General features: G+C 33.4%; 1 protein-coding gene across 2 annotated transcripts in view; it reads right to left on the bottom strand.

Moving 5' to 3' along the window:
* LOC128683108 (uncharacterized protein) overlaps positions 1-21,065 on the bottom strand; it is a 95,359-nt gene that overhangs the window by 32,403 nt on the left and 41,891 nt on the right. For both annotated transcript variants that reach the window (XM_053768366.1, XM_053768365.1), the window contains exon 3: positions 804-866. In XM_053768366.1, the coding sequence (XP_053624341.1) occupies positions 804-866 (63 nt within the window). The remainder of the gene's footprint in view (positions 1-803; positions 867-21,065) is intronic.

Raw genomic sequence — 21,065 nt, forward strand, 5'->3', positions numbered from 1 at the left:
TTGGGCTTTTATTTAAAAGAAAAGTTCACCGACCGCACGTAAACGATGTTACGGGCCCAGGGCACAATAAAAACCTTACACAAAACATGTAAACAAAAAATAACCAAGTGTTTTTTCGGTTAATTTTTTTATAACGAAAGCATTTTTTCGTTTGTTAATAACAGTTTCACGTAAGTACCCGCGGCTAGCTAGGTGGCTGCTATTAAAATTTTCGGATACGGATAATTGTATATTATTTTCTGAATGTTTTCAGTTGAATAGTATTTTATTTGACTATTGGTTAAAAGAAATTGATAAATATCTTAATGGTTATCGAATAGGGAGCGCCGGCGCGCCGCTCGAGTTGCGTGTACTGCACATTTTCCTGGAGCTGCCGTGCACCGGAATTATATGAAATTCTAGATAAAAGTTTCTATTTTTCAGTTTATTTTTTTGTATAGTTTTCTCTTTGTAATAATGAGTATTTAGAAAAGAAAACAAAATATGTAGACCGATTTGGAACTTTGCTGAATTTAATTTGAATCCGATCTTCTAAGTTTTCCTACAAACGATAGGGAAAGTTTAGACTTTAATTGATTACGGATTACGTGAACTATTTCATGAAATAGGTCGATTACTAATTTTGAGATACACACCACAGTCATACGTAGCCGAAGTTTGATGAAAAGTATTAAAAAATACTTTGTGCTGCGAGCAACCTAGACAAATGTTTATATATCCACCACACAGACAAATCAATTTTATTAGTCTCATTTTATTTTAAATAACGTGGTTTATATCTAAAGATAAAAATATTTTCTTACTTGTTAAAGGAGCAGAAGTGACTTCCGTTTGTGTTTCTTCCATACAAAGTTCCGGTTGGCAATCTGTAACAAAAATTAACGTTATTTTTTATCGCTCGTGTTATATTACTAATTTATTTTAATATTTCGGACGCGCCCGAACATTGCACGTGGTTGGTTCGACACTCAACTAGTTATTATTTCTAATGCAGCTAGAAATATTCCACGCGGACATTAATTGGTTTGGTGCCTGCGTAGCAAGTCAAGTCCAAAGAATTCATGATCATGTTGAAGGTACATGTATTATCAAATAATAAGCCAACTTCCTTCTTTATCACCTCATGCAGTTGTAGTTGCTTTTTTTCACTCATCTTCGCGTGTTTTGGATTGAATGTAATCAAGGCTGTGACGCCTGCAAACCCAGGATTCGCATAACAAAATTATATTTAAATTTTGAAGATTCAATTCCAAGTTCCAAAAGTGACAGTTTATTTTGTGTTTGCCGTATATTAGAGGAGTGTAGGCCGCAAGCCTCGGATCACGGAGATGAAATCTATGTTGCGCGATAGGAAATTTGCAGCCAAACGAAATGTTTACTCAAGTTTTCATACAAAGGTAAATTTATTCAAAAATGTATATGATGGAAGTGTAGAACTTTCTCGTGTCAATGAATATGTGAAGAGTGTTATATATTCGATGAGAACATCGATTTTGTTGCGATTCTATTATAATATTAGAATTCTAGCTCTTCCCGAATCTAGAGCGGGCAGCGAGGTCACCTAAAAATATTTATAGATATCCATGGTTACCTACAATTATGCTCTTATACCGACTTTGCTCAAATAATGTTTAATCTCATGGGACTTTTCTTTCAAGTAAATAAATACCGTGACAAAAGGTGTCAGTTGTTCCTTTATAGTGACATATCAATAGAACTATAGCTAGAAACAATATTTTCGGCGCCTTTCAGATGCTTTATCTATTGTACCTATTAGAACATACATAGGTAACCTGAAAAATAAACTAACTTCAGTAAAACTTAGAAAGGTTTTGAAATTCATGAAGAATGTTATCCGTTTTTGTTCAAATTTACATTTCACAATTCTCCAAAATTGAAGTCAAGATTTATTGGAATCAAAAAGTTTCGACTTAGAAAGTCAAAGTATGATCTCAGCCAGTTTTACAATTTTGCCAGCAATATGGAGTTCATTTAGTGGATTAAAATTTTAATTATTTCTTATAACCGTTCAGTTTGTTCTTGTCAGCTAAATTTAATTCTATATTATTTAAATGTGAATACAACAACTTATAAATAAGTAACTTGAATTTTCGACATTTCAATTTTCGATATCAGCTGACCAAATTTGTATCCTAGCGCAAAAAAAATTACAATTATTCTATGGACTTCTTGGCAACGAACCGAGACCGACGAGTTCATAACGTAAAAAAAATTGAAACCGTGAAGCAGATAGGCATATCAACTAGTTAAATAGCCAGAAAACGGTTATCAAAATCGGCGAGATTAAATTCGGTCAAGTTGAGTACCCTGTCTAACGTAGCTATATGTCTCATATCTTTCTACTACCTACCTACATTTGTATACGGTGGTTATAGCGCCAGACGGGACAAACTCGATTTAACCCGCGCCAATTGAGTTAGTCTACAATTTGTGATGCTATAACCTACAAAAACATGACATTCCAAACTTTTGTCTTTATAATTTAATTTTGACTAAAATCGATATCGCTATGGATAATTTAATACAAAAAGCCGTTTCATTTCTTTAGATTAATAAACAATTGTATTGTGTTTTTTATTTGTTACTAGAAGTATTTTTACTAATTTTATGATATCTAGCACAAGAAATAGTGTTAGTCTCATACAAACTTCCACCCCACCAAGGGGATGGGTTAGGTTGGGATTTTTTTATTTACTTTTTTGTTGTTTCTGTACTAACGTTAGCTTACAAACCAAAATAAGACTTAAAGAAGTACCTAACAATTTTGATGATCAGTTAATCAGTCAGTGAGTCAGTGACGAAATTAAGGGTATTTGGACATCTATACAATCTAAAGAATACTAGCTACGATATTCAAACTTCGCATGTTTAATTACTGTACTCATGGTATTAAATCTTGAAAATGTTAACTATCTGGCATTATCCAAACCAAAGTTACGACGGTTCAAAATACGACGAAACGTTTGGTAAGAAGGTAGGTAGTGCCCTTGCGCTTCGCTTGGCTCGTCTTGGCAAGTACACTACCGTGCCCCCATTAAAACATTCTCAAACATCAAACTTAATATTTTTGAGTTAAGACATGGTTCCTTTGACTATCGTTCCAGGATGTTCTAGTGCACTCAGTAGTGCACCAAGAACTCTTGGTAAAATTAAGAATTTTTACTGAATTACTACATAATCAAAAATATTTCGAGACAGTTGTACATATGTCATCTTACGATCACATAAAATTTATGCCAACTTGCTATCAAAAAAATCAAAATTTACCTTTCAATTTAAGCCTCGACACAGTTTACTAGTTTAATGAACAAGTGAATAAGACAAGTTAAAAATTTATGGTACTAATTGTACTAATCGTACTTTTATAAACTGTAAATATTGTATTAGCGCTCGTAGAATCAAATAAACAGTTTATTTATTTAACTATCTACCTATCTAGTATCGTATCGTATCATAGTATCCCAGTATATATTTCACTTGGTACATATTTTAAGCACTATATACTGCACTCATGTTTCGCACCAGCACCTACTTAGTAGTAAAGGCTCCAACTGAAAATCAGTGTGTTGCTCCTAGAGTAATAACATCACTGAGTTTGGCCTGTTTAGATTACTGCAGCACACACACCCATAATCACTTTTTGTACTTACCCACGTTTTGTTTTTTTTTTATCTTAATTTTCTTTTTTGGTTATTATGTGTGTGTCTGTAGTTTTTTGAATAAATTTATTTGCATTCTATTCTATTCTAATATAAGCTGTAATACAATAATACACAAGGTAGCGAAGCCCCGCCCTGAGGCGTAGCTATTTACCTACAAATTGAATCATAGGATTATTATTAACGTTAATTGATACTATCAATTTACCCAATAAATTTACACTGGTGTACGGATTACAGAGTTCCGTGAACGGACTGTGTGTAATCAATTATACATATTATAGAAACTAAAATATCAATCGTAAATTCGAACTCGAAATATCATTTTCAATGCAACACGCGTTTATTAATAACCATCGTGAACACTGTTCGCAAACCTATATCAAATTTCTCCGATAATTATATTTAGTGAATAATATAAAATTTGAAATATGTTTTTCCTAAAAATAACATATTTTGATGAAGTATGATTCTATACTAATTTATTAAATGCGAAACTATGACCCGAAAAAATTGTTATAATGACCCGAGGTGTTGCATGAGCAGGCGGATATTAGAAGCACATCTAGTTCTAAATAATAAGTACTATACTTAGGATGTAAAAAACTATACAAAAAAAAGTTTTTTACACAGGTTAACTTTTCGATATCTGCCAATTCTTTAGGAATCTATTATTTTCACCAAACAAAGCACCTATTTTAGAATAAATTAACTTTGAATATAAATATACTTTTACTCTTTTACTAGATCAAAATCATCAACAATATCTCATTCAAAAACAATACCCGATAAACCGAAAGGCGTTCAACAATACTTTTAACAAATTCCGCCTTTGTTTTGTATTCTGATAATAGTAGATACGAAAATACGCGAATGTCACAGTAAAGATCGCAAATAACGATGACAGTGGGCTCAGGGTGGTTCTAATGAACAAAACGAAACAGCACCCGAATAATAGTGATTCACAGCCAGTGTTCACAGAGCTCCATATGAAAGCTTTCCATTTGGGGTCCGAGGTTAGGATTCTTGGGTGTCAACATACACTGGTGGCTTTAAATTCGAGACGAGCTGGCAAGATGCCAAACACCTCACAACGCTTGCCTTTGCTCGGAAAGGCTTACGTAGGTGGGTTACTACATGGCATGCTTGAAATTAAATAAATTTAATATTTTATTTTACAATCATTATAATTATTGACATAAGCTTTTAATGTTTTCGGTTAAATCCCGTTAAAAAAAAATATTTAAAAAGCAGACTAGAGAGAAAATAACATATCAGTGTAAAAGAAAGAAAATAAACGGACTATATTAATATAGCGTCGTTATTTCTCACGGAACAAATGTCTTTATACATTATAATTTATCAACGCATCAGATGCTATCATAAAAAAATTACTAGGAACTCGGAGATAAAACTTCGACGGTACCGCCCCGTAAGAATCTCGATATCAGTCACCCAAACTTGTAATCTCTGAAACTTTTCATTCTACATATTTTTTTTACCAAAATGAAAGATTTTAGCTCCTTTGGTACATTACCATATCGGTATCAACGAGCAACCTTTGACAATTTAGCGGTTATCCCGGGCGATACAAAGGGCGATCATCTCGGTTCGATTTGATTCGATTAGAGACAATGGGGTGAACGACGTGGCGTTTGGTCCCACCCTAAAATATTACCTGCTACCCTATGAAGTAGTAGGTACTATTTTAGTCGTAGGGCGTCCATGGGTCCACGTACAGGAACTATATGCTATCGTTTCATATACTATTTAAAATTAATTATTTAAAAGTATTTAAAGTGAAGTGAAGAATGAGATTGAACTGGACAATGGAGTGGCTTACGAGAATAGAGGACAATGTCCTACGTGAGCGAACGCCTTTCGAATCTACTGCATTCCAAATTAAAGATTGAAATTAATTTCACAGAGAATAGGGTATTTACGAACATAAGAAATATAGAAACAAATAATCGGGTAGGATTTTTATTCAAAACAGAGTTATTAAATCCCTAGTAACAGAAATTTATTTTGCGAATAACAAATATTTTTTTTGCACAAATAATCCATTTCAACATCAGAATAAATCAATTCAGAAGACTAAATCGATTCATGTTTAAGTATAAATCGGTAATTTAATTTCAATTTAATTTTACATATTACTTATAATGAATTTACCTACTATTCAGAGCGACATCATAAGTTTCCGTGTAAATATGAATAATTGACACTTGTTAACATTGTAATAGTGAGCTGACATTAACTTTAACCTATGCGCTGTTAGTATTTAGACAGAGAAAATGACGTATTTTCGTTCTTCTGCGCTAATTACTGTTGACTGAAACTGAAACTCACAAAAACTTCTAAATGGTATGCGTCAAAATTTTAGGTAATTTAGATTTTTTGTATGAAAGAAGATAAGGAAGAACCATATAAATATTTATGCGGTATGTCAAAGTCACATGTAAAATAGCTATGTCTATACAAGGGCCGTCGGGTGCGGTAATTTTCTAAATCTGTTAAACTAAATAGGCTCAGGTCAAACGTTCAACAACTCTCGTCTGAAAGAGCTTCAGGTTGCATTTAGTCTGTCCGTGAAGCCTGACCGTTGAACATTCATTTTACGTTCTGCTGACGTCTTTATCTGTGATCATTACAAACGCTGATGTTCCATCTCAGCCCGCAGGCTTTTTATTCCTTACATCGAGTGGTCATATAAGGCGGGAACCAAACTAAGCAAAAATTAAACTTTCACGTAGTTAGGTTCCCAATCACACGAAATCATGTTGAGACAACTTCTTCATTCATTATTATTTCGCTAAACTTGTAATAAGATGTACATTTTATTCAAACAAAATAGGAATTATCTCACGGATACACGTAATTTCGTTGTCGACTCATTTGTCTAGAATAAAATTCCGTTTTGTCGGCCATACGTACAAGAGCACGAGTGTGCCAGCTTCAGTAGAGTTCAAAGCAAATAATGACGTTTTATAGAAATACTTCATACTCTGCTTTTTATGCCAGTCGTATGGAAAATAGCTGCATCTGAATTTTATTTAAAAATCAAGTTTAATACTTATTTGAAATCGACGTTTTTTGCTGATTACGAATATGTATACTCTCATTTCTTACTACTTACTCTCTACTCATTTCCGGTAAAAAAGTCAGATGCTATTTTTCACTTATTATCAAAGTAATATTTCTCCCTCCGTAATATAGCGGATAAATCCTGAAGTCTGCTGCTCACTTGAGGCTAGATATAAAAAGTATGAAAAGAATTTTCTGAAGTAAGTATTTACATTTTTTATTTAAGCTTAATTACGCTTTTATATTTAGTTGACTGTGCTGCTACGGACGGCGTTATAAAGAGTTGAAATAAAAATGAGACACTTCTTGGTAGCAAATACTCGTATTTTTTTCTGGGTATGTATACGCAGTATCTTTGGTTTGAAAAATATAGTTGTAGGTAGACAGCCACACAAGTAGTTTATCCCTGTTTTAGTTTAGATGGTACAGAGCCATTTCTTTTACTAAAGGGTGGTTCGCAGAGCGTTTGGACCGGTGCGGTCGCGCTGTCATTTCAATTTTTCAAATTTTAACAAAGACAAAAATAAGTTTTATTATTTGACTTTACATTAATTACTCTATACTGTAATAATACCAATTTTATAAATGATTGATTTTGGAAATGATTCCTCAAGAAAATAGACGGATTGTAATGACCGCGCAGCCGCAGCGGCCGAAAAGCTCTGCGAACCACCCTAAAACTTGTTTTCGTAACTTATTTATTTTATTTTATTTTTATTTATTAGGAAGAGCAACAGCCATACATATAAAATAGATACTAAATTTAAGAAACATTTGACCATTTAAAGGTATCATTTATCAACGAATGTGACTCTGATTATGGCAAAAAGGACTTTGAGATTAAAGAAAGACGCCAAGCGCGAATGACTTCTTAATTCTGAACTTATAAGTGGATGCTTTTCTAGCAAAAGATTAAAATCACTTTATTAGGAATACACGTGGATATTAAACTAAGTGATAAATCAACATGTATACATAATTGCGAAATTAAGAAAGCACGGCAATATCTTCATAATTTGAAGTACCAGTTAAGCGGAACATTGGCTCAGAGCGTCACATAGACAAGCTAAGATGAGAGAGATAAATAATTTATTTTTGCATTTTTTGTAACCACCACGTTTGTATCAAATAATGTTAAGCTATAGCCAGACAAACGCAAAACCGGCCGCAGGTTCCTCCGCCCCAATTGTCCGGGTCAAGGCCGAGCCGCGCTTCCCCGCCCCTCCACCCAGCATAAGCTCAAAACCCCCTAGGTCTCCAGCCACAACACAACGAGATTACGGATTGATGTTACTAGCCGTGTGGCCAGTTTGCTTTTTGTCGATCTCTACTTTAGCTTAATCTGCTATACCGAAGGAGCCGGGTTATATTTCTGGTCAATATAGATAAATCTTTTTCCAAAACGACACCTGTTTTCGCTATCACTCGAGAGTTTAATTTTCCACATTGCTTAATAACAATTAAATCTGATAATAAACCCAGAATGGTCACCCAACTAGTTATTCAACGGTGTACCTTTCCGCAATACATGTATATACTAATCTATTACAAATGCGGGACATTTGAAGTGTTACCTCTGCACTTATTTTATTTTGTGGCTAAAACGTGTGACCTACGGATGGAAAACTTTATTCACATCCCGTGCGTTTAGACCTTCAGATAAAAAAGATAAAATTTCACAAATGTGTTTTAGGCATAGATAATGAGTATAACACTCCCTGTTTTTTATTAAGACCCAAAATATTTTTTTGACTTTATACATATTTCAGTATCTTTGAGAACTTTTTATTTGTTAATTATTTTTGCCTAATATCGTTTATTCTGTGAATTAAAATTATACTACAATTACTTGTTAGAGATTTCATTTGTGAAGTCCTTGTTTTATGAAAAAAAAATAGAGTTTGCTATGGACCTTCTGGTTGAAAATCCACTCTGGATTTTAAACCAGAAGGTCCATAGCTTGGCTATAGCCAAGAGACATGATTTGTTGAAAACAATTGATAAAAACAATAAACTAATTAGAACTTTTATCTTACATATATGAATTACCAGGACTGTTGGCCTGCTTTCTATATATTTACAGGTTTTCTGCAAAAAAATTCAAATCGTCACTTCACTACTACGATAGAAACTTTATAATGATACATTTTTAAGCTATTGTACTTACGATGCAAGTTTCCATTAAATATCGATTAATTAATTCCATATAGTGCCTGCATAATGCAAATACATAATAGGAAAATAGCATAATGGAGACAAACAAGTAACGTCAAAATAACGTTTTATATTCATCAAAGTACCAATTGAGAAGTAGTGTTTTCAAACACCTGTAATTTTGTCAAATTTTATTTGTTACGTCCGTCCATCTGAAAGCGAAATTCTTTCGTAACAATCTTTGTATCATTGACTACAATATATTCTGGCAGTTGCTTTGCTACGAATTGTGTTTTAGCTACGACGTTCGTAGCACATACTACGAAGAATGTAGCGCTCTCTTGATTGTAGCAGATTAATCCTACCTCGCAAAAAGACCCTAGCAAATCATATTCTTTTAATTAAGAGTGTATAATATTCAAATATATGATTACGAACAAAAATGTAGCATTTTGTTTTTTTGTAGCAGAAAAATACCAAGGGAAACAATTTGCCAATTAGGCATTCCACTAACGTTGAATATTTATCAAAAAATATATATTTTGCTTTATCGTAAAATAGCAATCCTTGTGGTATTTTCCGTTATTGCGATTGATATTGACATCGATAAGCAAACTCGATCACTTTACAAGAACCGGACAATTAATTTACGTAGTAGATCTGCCAGTTTCACTCCTCGTAGTCTGAGAGCTTACTTGACGATTGTGGTTTTACATTATTATATTACCGTAGCAATTCCTGTATCTAATAGTTCTGTATTATCAGTTCGTTTTATTTAACTGATAATTTATTACATTTGTGAAAACCAATGCTCATTTATTCCCTCGTCTAGCTGATGTTCATGATGTGAGGAATCATGGAGATATCTATCGATTATGCATGCACCCGTCAAAATCTGTTTTACTCGGTAATAGCGAAGTATGTATGGCACCTAAAATTTACAACAAAATTCCAAATCAATATAAAAGCTTAAATTTAAATCTATTTAAAAAACACCTCAAGTCTTTATTAAGTGATAAATGTTATTATACTTTAAATGATTTCTTTAATGATAGACTCTGATAGAATTTAATGCTAGTATACATTTATGGATGGCATGATCTCATTGAGATTATTTTAATTTGAAATTATGCAGTGTCAAATATACTTACATACGAATTCATTGTCATAAGCCTATAAAGGATAAAATTAGGTTTGCGCTCTTATATATTACAAATTCAGGCATTGTAAAAGGGCGCTGGGCAGCGTAGATACCTGGTCTCCACTTAGAGGGTCGTGACAAAGTAATTGCTGAGCTCACACGCACTTTCTCATTTTACTTACGCAAGCTACCTGAATAATTATCTTGTTACCAGGAGAAGGCATTTTAGCAGTGAATTGTTTTATAAATGTTATCCATTCTATTTATAAAAGAAAGGTAAAATTGCGAGAATAAATACACCTAAGTACTCTCATGTAATAGTTACGATATAACGAGTCGCAGGTTGTAGATGGCTCTCATAAGGTGAACTACGGTAAGAAAACATTCTCTTCGTACTATTAGGTGGAATAAAGTGATAGAACCAGGATTCACATCATAAACGTAATTATTTTGCTTAAACCACTGCCGGACAATTGAAATAGTAGAGAATAAAAATTAATGTCATTATGGATTAAGCATACAGACAGCTAGTTACATAATAAATAATTAGAAAAGCAGATGCTAAGCGCCTCTCTATTTATGGCCTCGATTTATAGTATTCCTCCTCAGAAGATACGCCCCGTCCCCATTGTAGTCAGAGATGATATATCGGGCAGCGACGACCTTCATCACTGGATGTTACCGGCACAATTGTATATAAACGAACGAGCTTATGTATGTAAACTTCAATAATGTGTTCGTAATGTTGTATGTATATATCTTGTGGAAGCTACCCTTCACACTGAACTGATGAATCCTCTCAATTGAATTATGTTTGTTTGTTAGTTTGGAGTTGAATTTGGAGAAATATCGACCTTTGGAGTGAAAACAACGGTGGTTTTGCTTCTTCACCAGCAATGATTTGTAAGTCACACCTAATCCATATCAATTAATTTACATTATCGGAGTAATATAATAAGTATCAATAAAAAAAAAGATTTTTCATTTGCAATATTATAAACTATTGCAAGAACTGCAATCTCTCGCAATATGAAACTTGAGTATAGCACAGCTGGTTTATTCCCGGCAGAACGCTAATGGCCCAGTTGAGATTCATTTACGACTAGCGACCAGACATTGTATGACAGAAGAAGTTCTGAAAAAAGTTTTTATGCTTGGTGCGACCTATTATATAAACTTTAAATTCCAGTGATTGATTGATTGCTTCTTTATGTTTTTAGGGAACGATTTTCACATTAAATAGGTATACACATATACGGAGTCAAAGCAAAAGTCCATTCGAGAACAATCGCAGATATTGCTTATTATATTAAGAGACTTACAAGTCTGTCCAAACCAACCGGTTCACAAAGAAGATTCTGGCCACAATAAGCCTTTATCAAAGTTACGAGTAGTTCTCAACAGCATATAAGACTATTATGTACAATACAGCTGTGAGTCTTGCGTCTGTGTAGCTATGATATATGATGCTATATCGAAACGGACAATAGACGGATCTGGTTTAATAAGCATACAATGCACAAAAATGCAAAAAAAATCGTGCTTTTCTCTTGCAATAATGCAATGCTCTCTTGTATAAATTACGTTTTGTACAAATTATTTATTTAATATTAGGAACGCTTACAGTATTTACATATATAATATAGTAAGTAAATTGTGCTTGCAGTTTAATGCGTTACATAAACACTAGACAGCGAGCAAAACATTTTAGCCATTTATAATCAAACCAAACATGTGTACAAAATTTTAGCTCAATCAGTTTAATATATCTGTTTCAAAATTGAGTTGCAGGAGTCCACTCGAACATACATACGGTTATAGATATATTACAAGTAAAATAAAAGCTTATAAAAAGTAATGTTTGTATAAATTTATTTCGTTTATATACTTAATTATACATAGTCTTTTGTAAATGTAGATGACTATAATATTAGTTAGGATTACCAAAATAACTTGAAGTTGTGGTGGTATAATGGTTAAGACGCCTGTGTACCGAAAGGTTCCAGGTTGGAATCCTACTCGTGCCACGTGTGACATTCCGGAAAAAACTACTATTCCCGTAGAATATATTCTATTATAGGTGGCACTAAATGCACGTTTTATAACTTTGCAAATTAGATAACGTTGTGTCTATTTTATGGCGTACGGATATTTTATTCCAACTATCCCCATCCCATTTTAATACGAACAAAAAACTTAAGCGGGTGAAGCCGCGGTTAAATAGCTAGTTCTTACCAGTAAATCAATTATCTTAAATGGAATGAAACAAGTTTATTGGTTAAACACAAACTGCGACAAAATAGGTATGTTGTAGCTGAGGTGGATAAACGATTTAACCTATAAATTTTAAATGATTCCTATACATCAATGAATGTCGCAGTGGTTACCAATACCTTGCTCAGCAGAAAGCCACAAAGTACCTCTTTTGCGTGACAGCTTGAACAACACATGGATAAAGTACGTACAGATACACAATACTAGATGCGCACCGGGTCTTCGTTCCCGTGGGAATTTCGGGATTTAAATTACCTTATATGTTACTCCTGGTTATATATTATATTCTACCCATGGATATTTAATAACAATCCGTACAGTAGATTTGGCGTAAAAGTACATCATCACAAAACTTTCGCATTTATAACATTATATTTAGTAACTAGCTTTTTCCCGCGGCTTCGCCCGCGTGAATTTCATAGTAAAACTTTGGTCATCCTTTAAGAAAAATTATAAAGAGTATGTTTACCAATTTTCAGCCTTTTATTTTGAAATTTGTGTAGGTCTTAAGTTTGATACCATATTACACCCCCCTTTTAAAGGGGGTGGGGATAATTTTCAGTAAAATCTGAAATACTTATTCATTAATTTGTTGTAAACAAAATCCAAATTTCCAAGTCACTATCTTCAACGGTGCAGAACTTTCATATAAACGTTTTTCACCCCTTTATTAGGTAGTATGAAGTCATGGGAATCGAGTGTGTCATGCTCACTCAAATGGTCAATCTGGTGGTGGCGTCGTGGGCCGGGTCGTGAGGTTCCCTCTATTATGGTTGAGCTACGCGATGGCTGTCCCATGCGTCAACTCGTGAACGGGTGCTGCCAAAGGGAACTGGTCATCTCGTTTCTCATATATTTTCATGTAAGTGTTTCACATCGAGATATATATTATAATCAGCACTCGGATCACAATCATAACCTGTTTTGATATACCTTTTGACTATGTACATTATGTACTTTTATATATTATTAGAAAGATAGAAAGATATATATTATTAGAAATTTTTTGTAAGAAACAATAATGGTAAGCCGATCTGGCATGATAGGGACCAACACTGTTCAAATGAGTTTCTTTCGGCATTTCTTCTCAGCAGTGGTCGTTCCGAAATGCCAGTAGTTTCTAGCTTGTGAGAAATAACTATAAATTTAAAGATTGACGAGAAAAAGTGCCTGTGAAGGTCTAATTTCTGAATAAATGATTTGAATTTTGAATTTTGAATTTGTAGAATTTCCAAAAATCCTCTCTTAGTGCCCACCTACACTCTCAAGTGAACCTACATGCAAAATTTCAGCTTCCTACGCCCAGTAGTTTCGGCTGTACGTTGTCTGTCAGTCAGTCACTCAGTAATGCAAAAGTTTTATATATATAGATTCTTATTAAATTACTTATATTTAAAATAGCTTGGCCGTGGCTTCGCCCGCGTGAATTTCATAGCAAAATCTCAGTAAATTTTTTATCGCATCGACTGTATCGTACTCTGTACTCTTACAGAGTACGATACAGTCTTACATATGATTCAAATTCGCATTTTTTCTCATCTTTAGTTCAATTTCCCGCTGCGTGTCTTGTCCCGCAAACTTGTCCAATCCCCGCTTTCTGCAATGTAATGTAGATATCCGGTACCGTTTCCTACATATTGTGCCATCATGTTTTTCGCAATGTGTCCCGTCCTGTTCCCACTACGTGTCTCCTTCCCATTTCCCGCTCCCGCTTTCTGCAACGCGTGCCGTTCAATTTTGCATGACGTTTTTATTAACAACAAACGAATTAAAGCTACTGATATTTTGCGCAATTTTTCTATGAATACAACGAAAATAAATAAATTTAGACAACTGATAACAATTTTTCTATGAATACAACGAAAATAAATAAATTTAGACAACTGATAACAAATTTTCTATGAATACAACGAAAATAAATAAAATTACCTTGTACACATAAGTATCAAGTAAAAATCTTAAGATTTCGTTGCGGGCTATGACCGCGCTCTGCGTTTTACCGCGAGCCGCCGTCGCCGCGTGCAGTGTTCAACAATATAAAAGTATCTACCAACTTAAAATAATTCGGCGTACATATATAAAGGACAAAATTTATCTTCGTGAAATTCTCTTGATAATCAAATAATCTCAATACTTACTCAATACTTTTAATCATAAGGATTAATATGCTTGTGTAATAATAATTGTAAAAATGCACCTTTTAATTTACAATATCTTTTTACATATACAATGCCTTATAGATACTTAATTATAATTAAGATAGACAATATATATATAAGATCGCGTCACAATATATACTCTCACAAAACCATACTAATATTATAAAGAGATAAGCGTTTGTGAGCTTGTATGTTTGAGGAAATCTCCGGAGAATTTCTCCAGGAATTTGAGGAAATATAACAAAATTGAATTGAAAATTGACACCTTCTAATTATATCTATATCAGACTTTCATCGATAAAAACAAATTGTTTACATCTTGCTACAAAATTTTAAATAAATCGGCTCCGTGGATTGTTATTTTAATTTTCCTACAGAACCCTAGAACCCCAAGAAGTCAAGCCGGGATTCCGAGGCATTATTCAAAATAAATTCAATTATCCTACGGGAACCTGACCATTAGCCGGGATGAAATGTATCTAAGATGTTAACCCGCTATATAAGGTTACAAACCTACATACCAAATTTCAAGCAAATCGGTCCAGTAGATTTCGAGTGATGCGCGTTCATACAGACAGACAGACAAAAATTTCCAAAACTATATTTTCGCCATCTATATCAGTAACTAAGTATATTTCATGAAGAATTTAAAAAAAATATCCAATGTACAAATTTGGCCTGTTTTCAATTTTATTATATGTATTGATATTGTTGATTGATTGATGATGATATGTATTGATATTGATATTTAATAACATTGAAATATAGTTTTTGAAATTATTGTATTCGAAGAACATTATTTTATAATCCATGAAGAAAACTTGGCACATCCGTGCACAGTATTGTTTCAAGTAGATAGATTTTTATACGTCTTTTTTACTAATTACTCTGAGGACAAAGAAACTGGAAGTTTGGGCGTAAGAGAACAGATGAGTATGGAAGTAATAATGGAATAAAGGTAAAGCCTTTTCACAATTGTGGGCCAATAAATATCGTTTAAAAAACAAATTACAAACAAACAACAAACAATTGAGATTCTTTCATCTTGATACGATTATTTGTAAACACATTTGTAGATTCTTGGAAATGTATTTAATTGTTATCGAATTTTCTTCGTTTATTTTTTTTGTCCTTCGTCTTATTTATTGAGCAGTAATTAATGACAGCTTATTTATTTTCCATGCTAATCGCATTGAAACACATTTGCCGCATTTGCTGTAATATTTTTAGATCTTGATTTATTGTTTATAATTATAAGGCAAATACTTAAATATTTACTTATATTTGGACACTAATTGTTATCCGTAGCTCCGTAGACGTTAACCTATGTAGGTATGTTTTTTACCTATCAACTGTCCTGACCTGTCTGATATTTATTTCAAACTAGTTGTTGCCCGCGGCTTCGCCCGCGTGAATTTAATTTCTTAAAAGGAATCGAAGTAAAATTTCAGTTATTCTTTCATCGCGTATTCTAAGACTGGTAAAATTTATTTATTATTATGATTCAAATACGTATTTCTTGTCATCTTTAGTTCTATTCTACATTTCCCGCTACGATTTCCGCTATGTGTTTCGTTCCGAAACTTGTCCTGTCCCGTTTCCTTCAAATTGTCCCATGTCGTCTCTCGCAACGTGACCCATCCCATTTCCCGCTACGTGTCCCATTCCCACTTCCAATAACGCGTCCCGAAAATTTCATGGGTCTCTCTTACAAAAAAAATAACGTTTTGCATAAATTTCCACCCCTATATCATTCCCCTAGAGACGCAATTTTCAAAATCTAGCATTATTATTTTTGTCAACTACAAATTAAAAAAAAATCATGTGTCTCACCTTATAAATGACGAAGTTTAAACTTGCAACCTCTATTTCACCCCTGCTATATTGTAATTTTCAAAATCTAATTAATGCATTATAATTTTTGACCAATTTAAATTAAAATTTTCATGTATCATGTTCAAGTTGTACGAAACATCTTCATAAATGACGATGTTTCATACAACTTGAAACCCCTATTTCACCCCTTAGGGACGTAATTTTCAAAATCGATTTAATGCATTATTATTTTTTACCAACTACAAATTTAAATCAAAAATATCCTGTGTCTCAATTCAAAAATGACGAAGTTTCATACAACCTGGCAACCGCTATTTCACCCTCCAAGGATGGAATTTAGAAATATCCTTTCTTAGCGGACGTCTCCGAGTCACAATCTACCTTCGTGCTAGATTTCATGTTCATGGGGTCAGTAGTTTTCGAGATTTCGAGATACATGTGTGAGTGAGTATTTTTCGCTTTTATATACGAGTATAGATATTTTAATAATGCTATATTGTGAAGTTCACTTATTGTCTTAGTCATCTTATCCACGTAAAGATATGGATTGGACTCATTCTAAGGCGGAGCCACACTAGTCCAACTATTATGATTAACATTGCAAATGCGAAGTGCCTATATTCGATACACTAATAATAAATAATAGTGTCGGTAACTTTATTCCTACGGAAACGCCACAGACTCTCAGAGGCGCTATTAATATAATTAATATCAATCATTTCATGACCCCAATCAACACAAAGGAGTTTTTAGGCCTCGGTCAAAATATGAGGTACCCACTTGGCACAAAGCTTTCTATCCGCTTAATGTTCATGGATTATTTTTTCCATTTGACTCATACCAATGCCTAAACTTGTCTGAATCTGCTGATAGATCATTCTTTTATCAGTCTCTATTATATTACACTGATATTATCTTCTATGTCGCCGTAGAAGGCCGACCCTGACGCAGATTCTCGGTGAAATTGATGCGACCACGTTTAAATTCGTTAAACCAATGGTAAACAGTGGCACAAGATGGGGCTTTGTCTTAAAAGGCCAATCATCATAACTTTATTGTTGCCTTAATTGACATAGAAAGTCATAAAAAAAATTGCCAGAAAATTTTCTTGTGTTTATATAATTCATGCTGACGTGAGGAAATAATTTTGAATTTGCGGCCAAAACGTAAAACAAATGACAAATTACTGAAATTATATAGGTAGGTACTCAATGGTAAGGAGTTCTATTTTCAAAATGTATTTTTTTAATTACATTATTTACAAGTGGCCAGTTCAAAAAACTTTCAGTGTCAGCTTGGTTAGCCATACTAACCGTAACATATTACAAAGCAATAACTCGCAATTCAATCTATTCATTAGCCTCATCGCAATCCTCATCAAAACCGTTATTTTTTGGGGGCAACACGTGACTACGTAAATTATACTTTTTAACTAGGTTGAATTTATTCGGAAACAAGATTTTCACAGACACTTTTTCACGTCAAATTTTGCATTATAATATAGTAATTTCTCAAAAACTACAAACTACTATCATTTCGTAATGATAATTACTGAAGAGAAATGCAGAAATAAAGTCACTTAAACTGTGTTGATGACCCTTATCATATCAAGGGCTTGCCATTTTTGCATATTTTTTTCTAATAGTGCATAAAGCATGGTCAAAATGTATACAAAAAATCATGTTAATATTGAGAGAAAGAACAAAACACGATTAACCAAATTAATAGTTGTTATTGGATTTAGAAACAAAGGCTTCAATATACAAATAAAAAATATAATTTTAATTAGAAAATTACCGCATTGCATTTACAACTAAATTAATATATCCATCTTGAAATGCGAAAGTAGGATATGTGTGTCAGGAAGTTTGTCTAACGACAGCTGTCAATGGCATAAAATACCGCCTTTTTATTTTTTTTAAAGTAAGAAATTACTTTGATTTGACATTACACGGAGACGACGAACGAAACGAAACCAAGAGTTTATTGAATCCGAGATTTCCCCATAATCCTCACACCACATCTTTTCAAAGTTGATGCGTAAGTACGCATGAAACTTCCAATACGTCGATAATATAATACGTCCAGTAGAAGTCTACTGAGCGTATTTCGATAAAATTTGGCACTGATGTAGAATGTAGCCTGAAATAGGCAAACCAGTGGGCACTTCTTATTCCTATCTTCTTCTGGTGAAGAGTGCCCTTTGTAATTATCTGCTAATATAACGCTAATATCTAATCTGCTCCTAAACAGAGCCAATCAATACATATAATAATTGAAGAAAGGTCAAATTTGTACATTTGTACATTGGATATATTTTTTTAATTCTTCATGGAATTTACTAAGTTACTGATATAGATGACGAAAATATAGTTTTGGAAATTTTTGTCTGTCTGTCTGTCTGTCTGTCTGAACGCGCATCACTCGAAATGTACTGGACCGATTTGCTTGAAATTTGGTGTGTAAGTACCTTATATACCGGGTTAACATCTTAGATACATTTCATCCCGGTAAATGGTCAGGTTCCCGTAGGATAATTGAAAAACTAATTATGAATCAAAAATGACTCGGAATCCAGGGTTAACATCTTCTAGACATTTCATCCCGGAAAATAATAGGTTCTGTAGGGAAATTAATATAACAATCCACGGAGCCGATTTACTTTAAAATTTTGAAGAAAGGTGTAAACAGAATATAAACAAATTGTTTTTATCGATTAAAGCCTGATCAGTATAAAACTCTTCCGATACTGAAGGACTGACTGACTGACAGATAACATACACCCGAAACTGCTGGGCGGGAAGCTGAAATTTGGCATGTAGGTGAGCACTAAGAGAAGATTTTTGGAAATTCTACTCCGAAGGGGGTGAAAGGTGTGAAAAGATGTAAATATGAAAGTGCTACATCGTTGAAGTTAATTACTTGAAAATTTGGATTTTGGTTGATTACAACAAAGTTGTGAATACGTGTTTCAGATTTTTCTGAAAATTAACCCACAACCCATTCAAAAGAGGGGTGAAAGATTGTATGGGACTTAATACAAATTTCAAGATAAAAAGCTGAAAATTGGCATACTTACTTTTTGTAGTAAATAACAGTAATAAATGCAAAAAATGTTTAATTTACTTTTGTGGTTAATAAAAAACCCGGACGTAAAACATCATGAAAAAGGCGTTGCAGAAAGCGGGAGTGGGAGTAAGAGCGGGAAATGGGAAGGAGACACATGGGAGTGGGAAACAGGACGGGATACATTGCATGGTGGCACAATATGTAGAAGGAAGTGGGATTAAACTAAAGATGAGAAAAAATGCGAATTTGAGTCATATATTATTATTACCAGTGTTACAGAGTACGCGATAAAAAAATTACTGAGATTTTGCTATGAAATTCACGCGGGCGAAGCCGCGGGCAAAAGCTAGTTTAAAATAAAATGTACAAAACCAATAACAATAGGATATTTAAACAAGATTATTCTCATTATAATAAGCAAAACTTTTTCGTACAAAGGAATAAAAAAAGTAGCGACAAAGTTTGCAAAAGAAGAAAGATTTATTTGTTGATTAATCACCCGTGTAAGTACACGGGTGATTTATAAATAACATCTCTAAGAGATTGTTTTGATTTAACCTGTCAATGTATCCTAATTTATTTTGGTAAAAATCGTATTTTAACATTGTAAGTAAAGACTTATTTATCCCAAAATATTATAAATGTGAAAGTAAATATGTTTGTATGTTACCTCTTCACGTTTTATCTACTCAACCAATATTTTTGAAATTTTGCATAAATATGGTTTGAACTTATTTACTTGTAAGTGGATCTGACTGAATGCAGAGGCCAAACATAAAAACACATGGGCGTGCCTTAGGGCTCCAATATTTATCCTTTTCTATTTCTAGTTTATACAAGTAGTCTTCCTTTTCTTGCCCAACAATTGTGTGATGTAATTTTATTTGCTAACGACACGTCACTACTGTTTAAAGTTAATAGAAAAAGCAGCTTTTGCAGTGAGATCAGACAGTGTACAAACATCGAATCAGCTAGGCTCGTGTATCACAGCTACTTTCATAGCATAATGTCTTGCGGATTTTTGTTGTGGGGTAATTAATGCAGCTGATATAGGAAAAAAAATGTTTTACAGAAAAGAGCAATTCGTTTTATTTTTGGGCTATAAATAAAATTGAATTGCACGGGATTCCTTGCGTAAAATATTCAAATCGATAAATATAATAATATCATGACTGTTGCATCTCAGTACATCTTCGACGTACCTACTTATTTTTGTTAAATGTAACTTACACCTGTATAAAATATTGAGAGATGTTAACGGTGTAAATACTCGTAATAGGCATAAACTTTGTATGTTTGTACTTTGTATGAACAGATTCGGACTTAAAAAGGTTAAAATTGTTCAATAAACTCCCTGTAGAGGCCAACTTGCCAATGCCAAAATTAAAAATGCTTTGATGGCTAATGCTTATTTCACAATTAGCGACTATTTAAATGATAAAAATCTTGGACCCTTCCTAAAACTTCTACCTCTCACACTTGATCTTACCTTTTTATAATTATTTATATATTTTCTAGACGTGTTTATTGCATATATTTTGACATTTACTTGTAAAACACATACGTGATTGGTGATCTTCAAGTGTCTGAAAGTAACATAGGTATTTATTATGTTAGATTATGGAGATCGAGTATGTCATGCATACTCAAATGGTCAAACCGGTG

Source organism: Plodia interpunctella, chromosome Z, assembly GCF_027563975.2.
Source record: "Plodia interpunctella isolate USDA-ARS_2022_Savannah chromosome Z, ilPloInte3.2, whole genome shotgun sequence".
Taxonomy (NCBI): Eukaryota; Metazoa; Arthropoda; class Insecta; order Lepidoptera; family Pyralidae; genus Plodia; species Plodia interpunctella.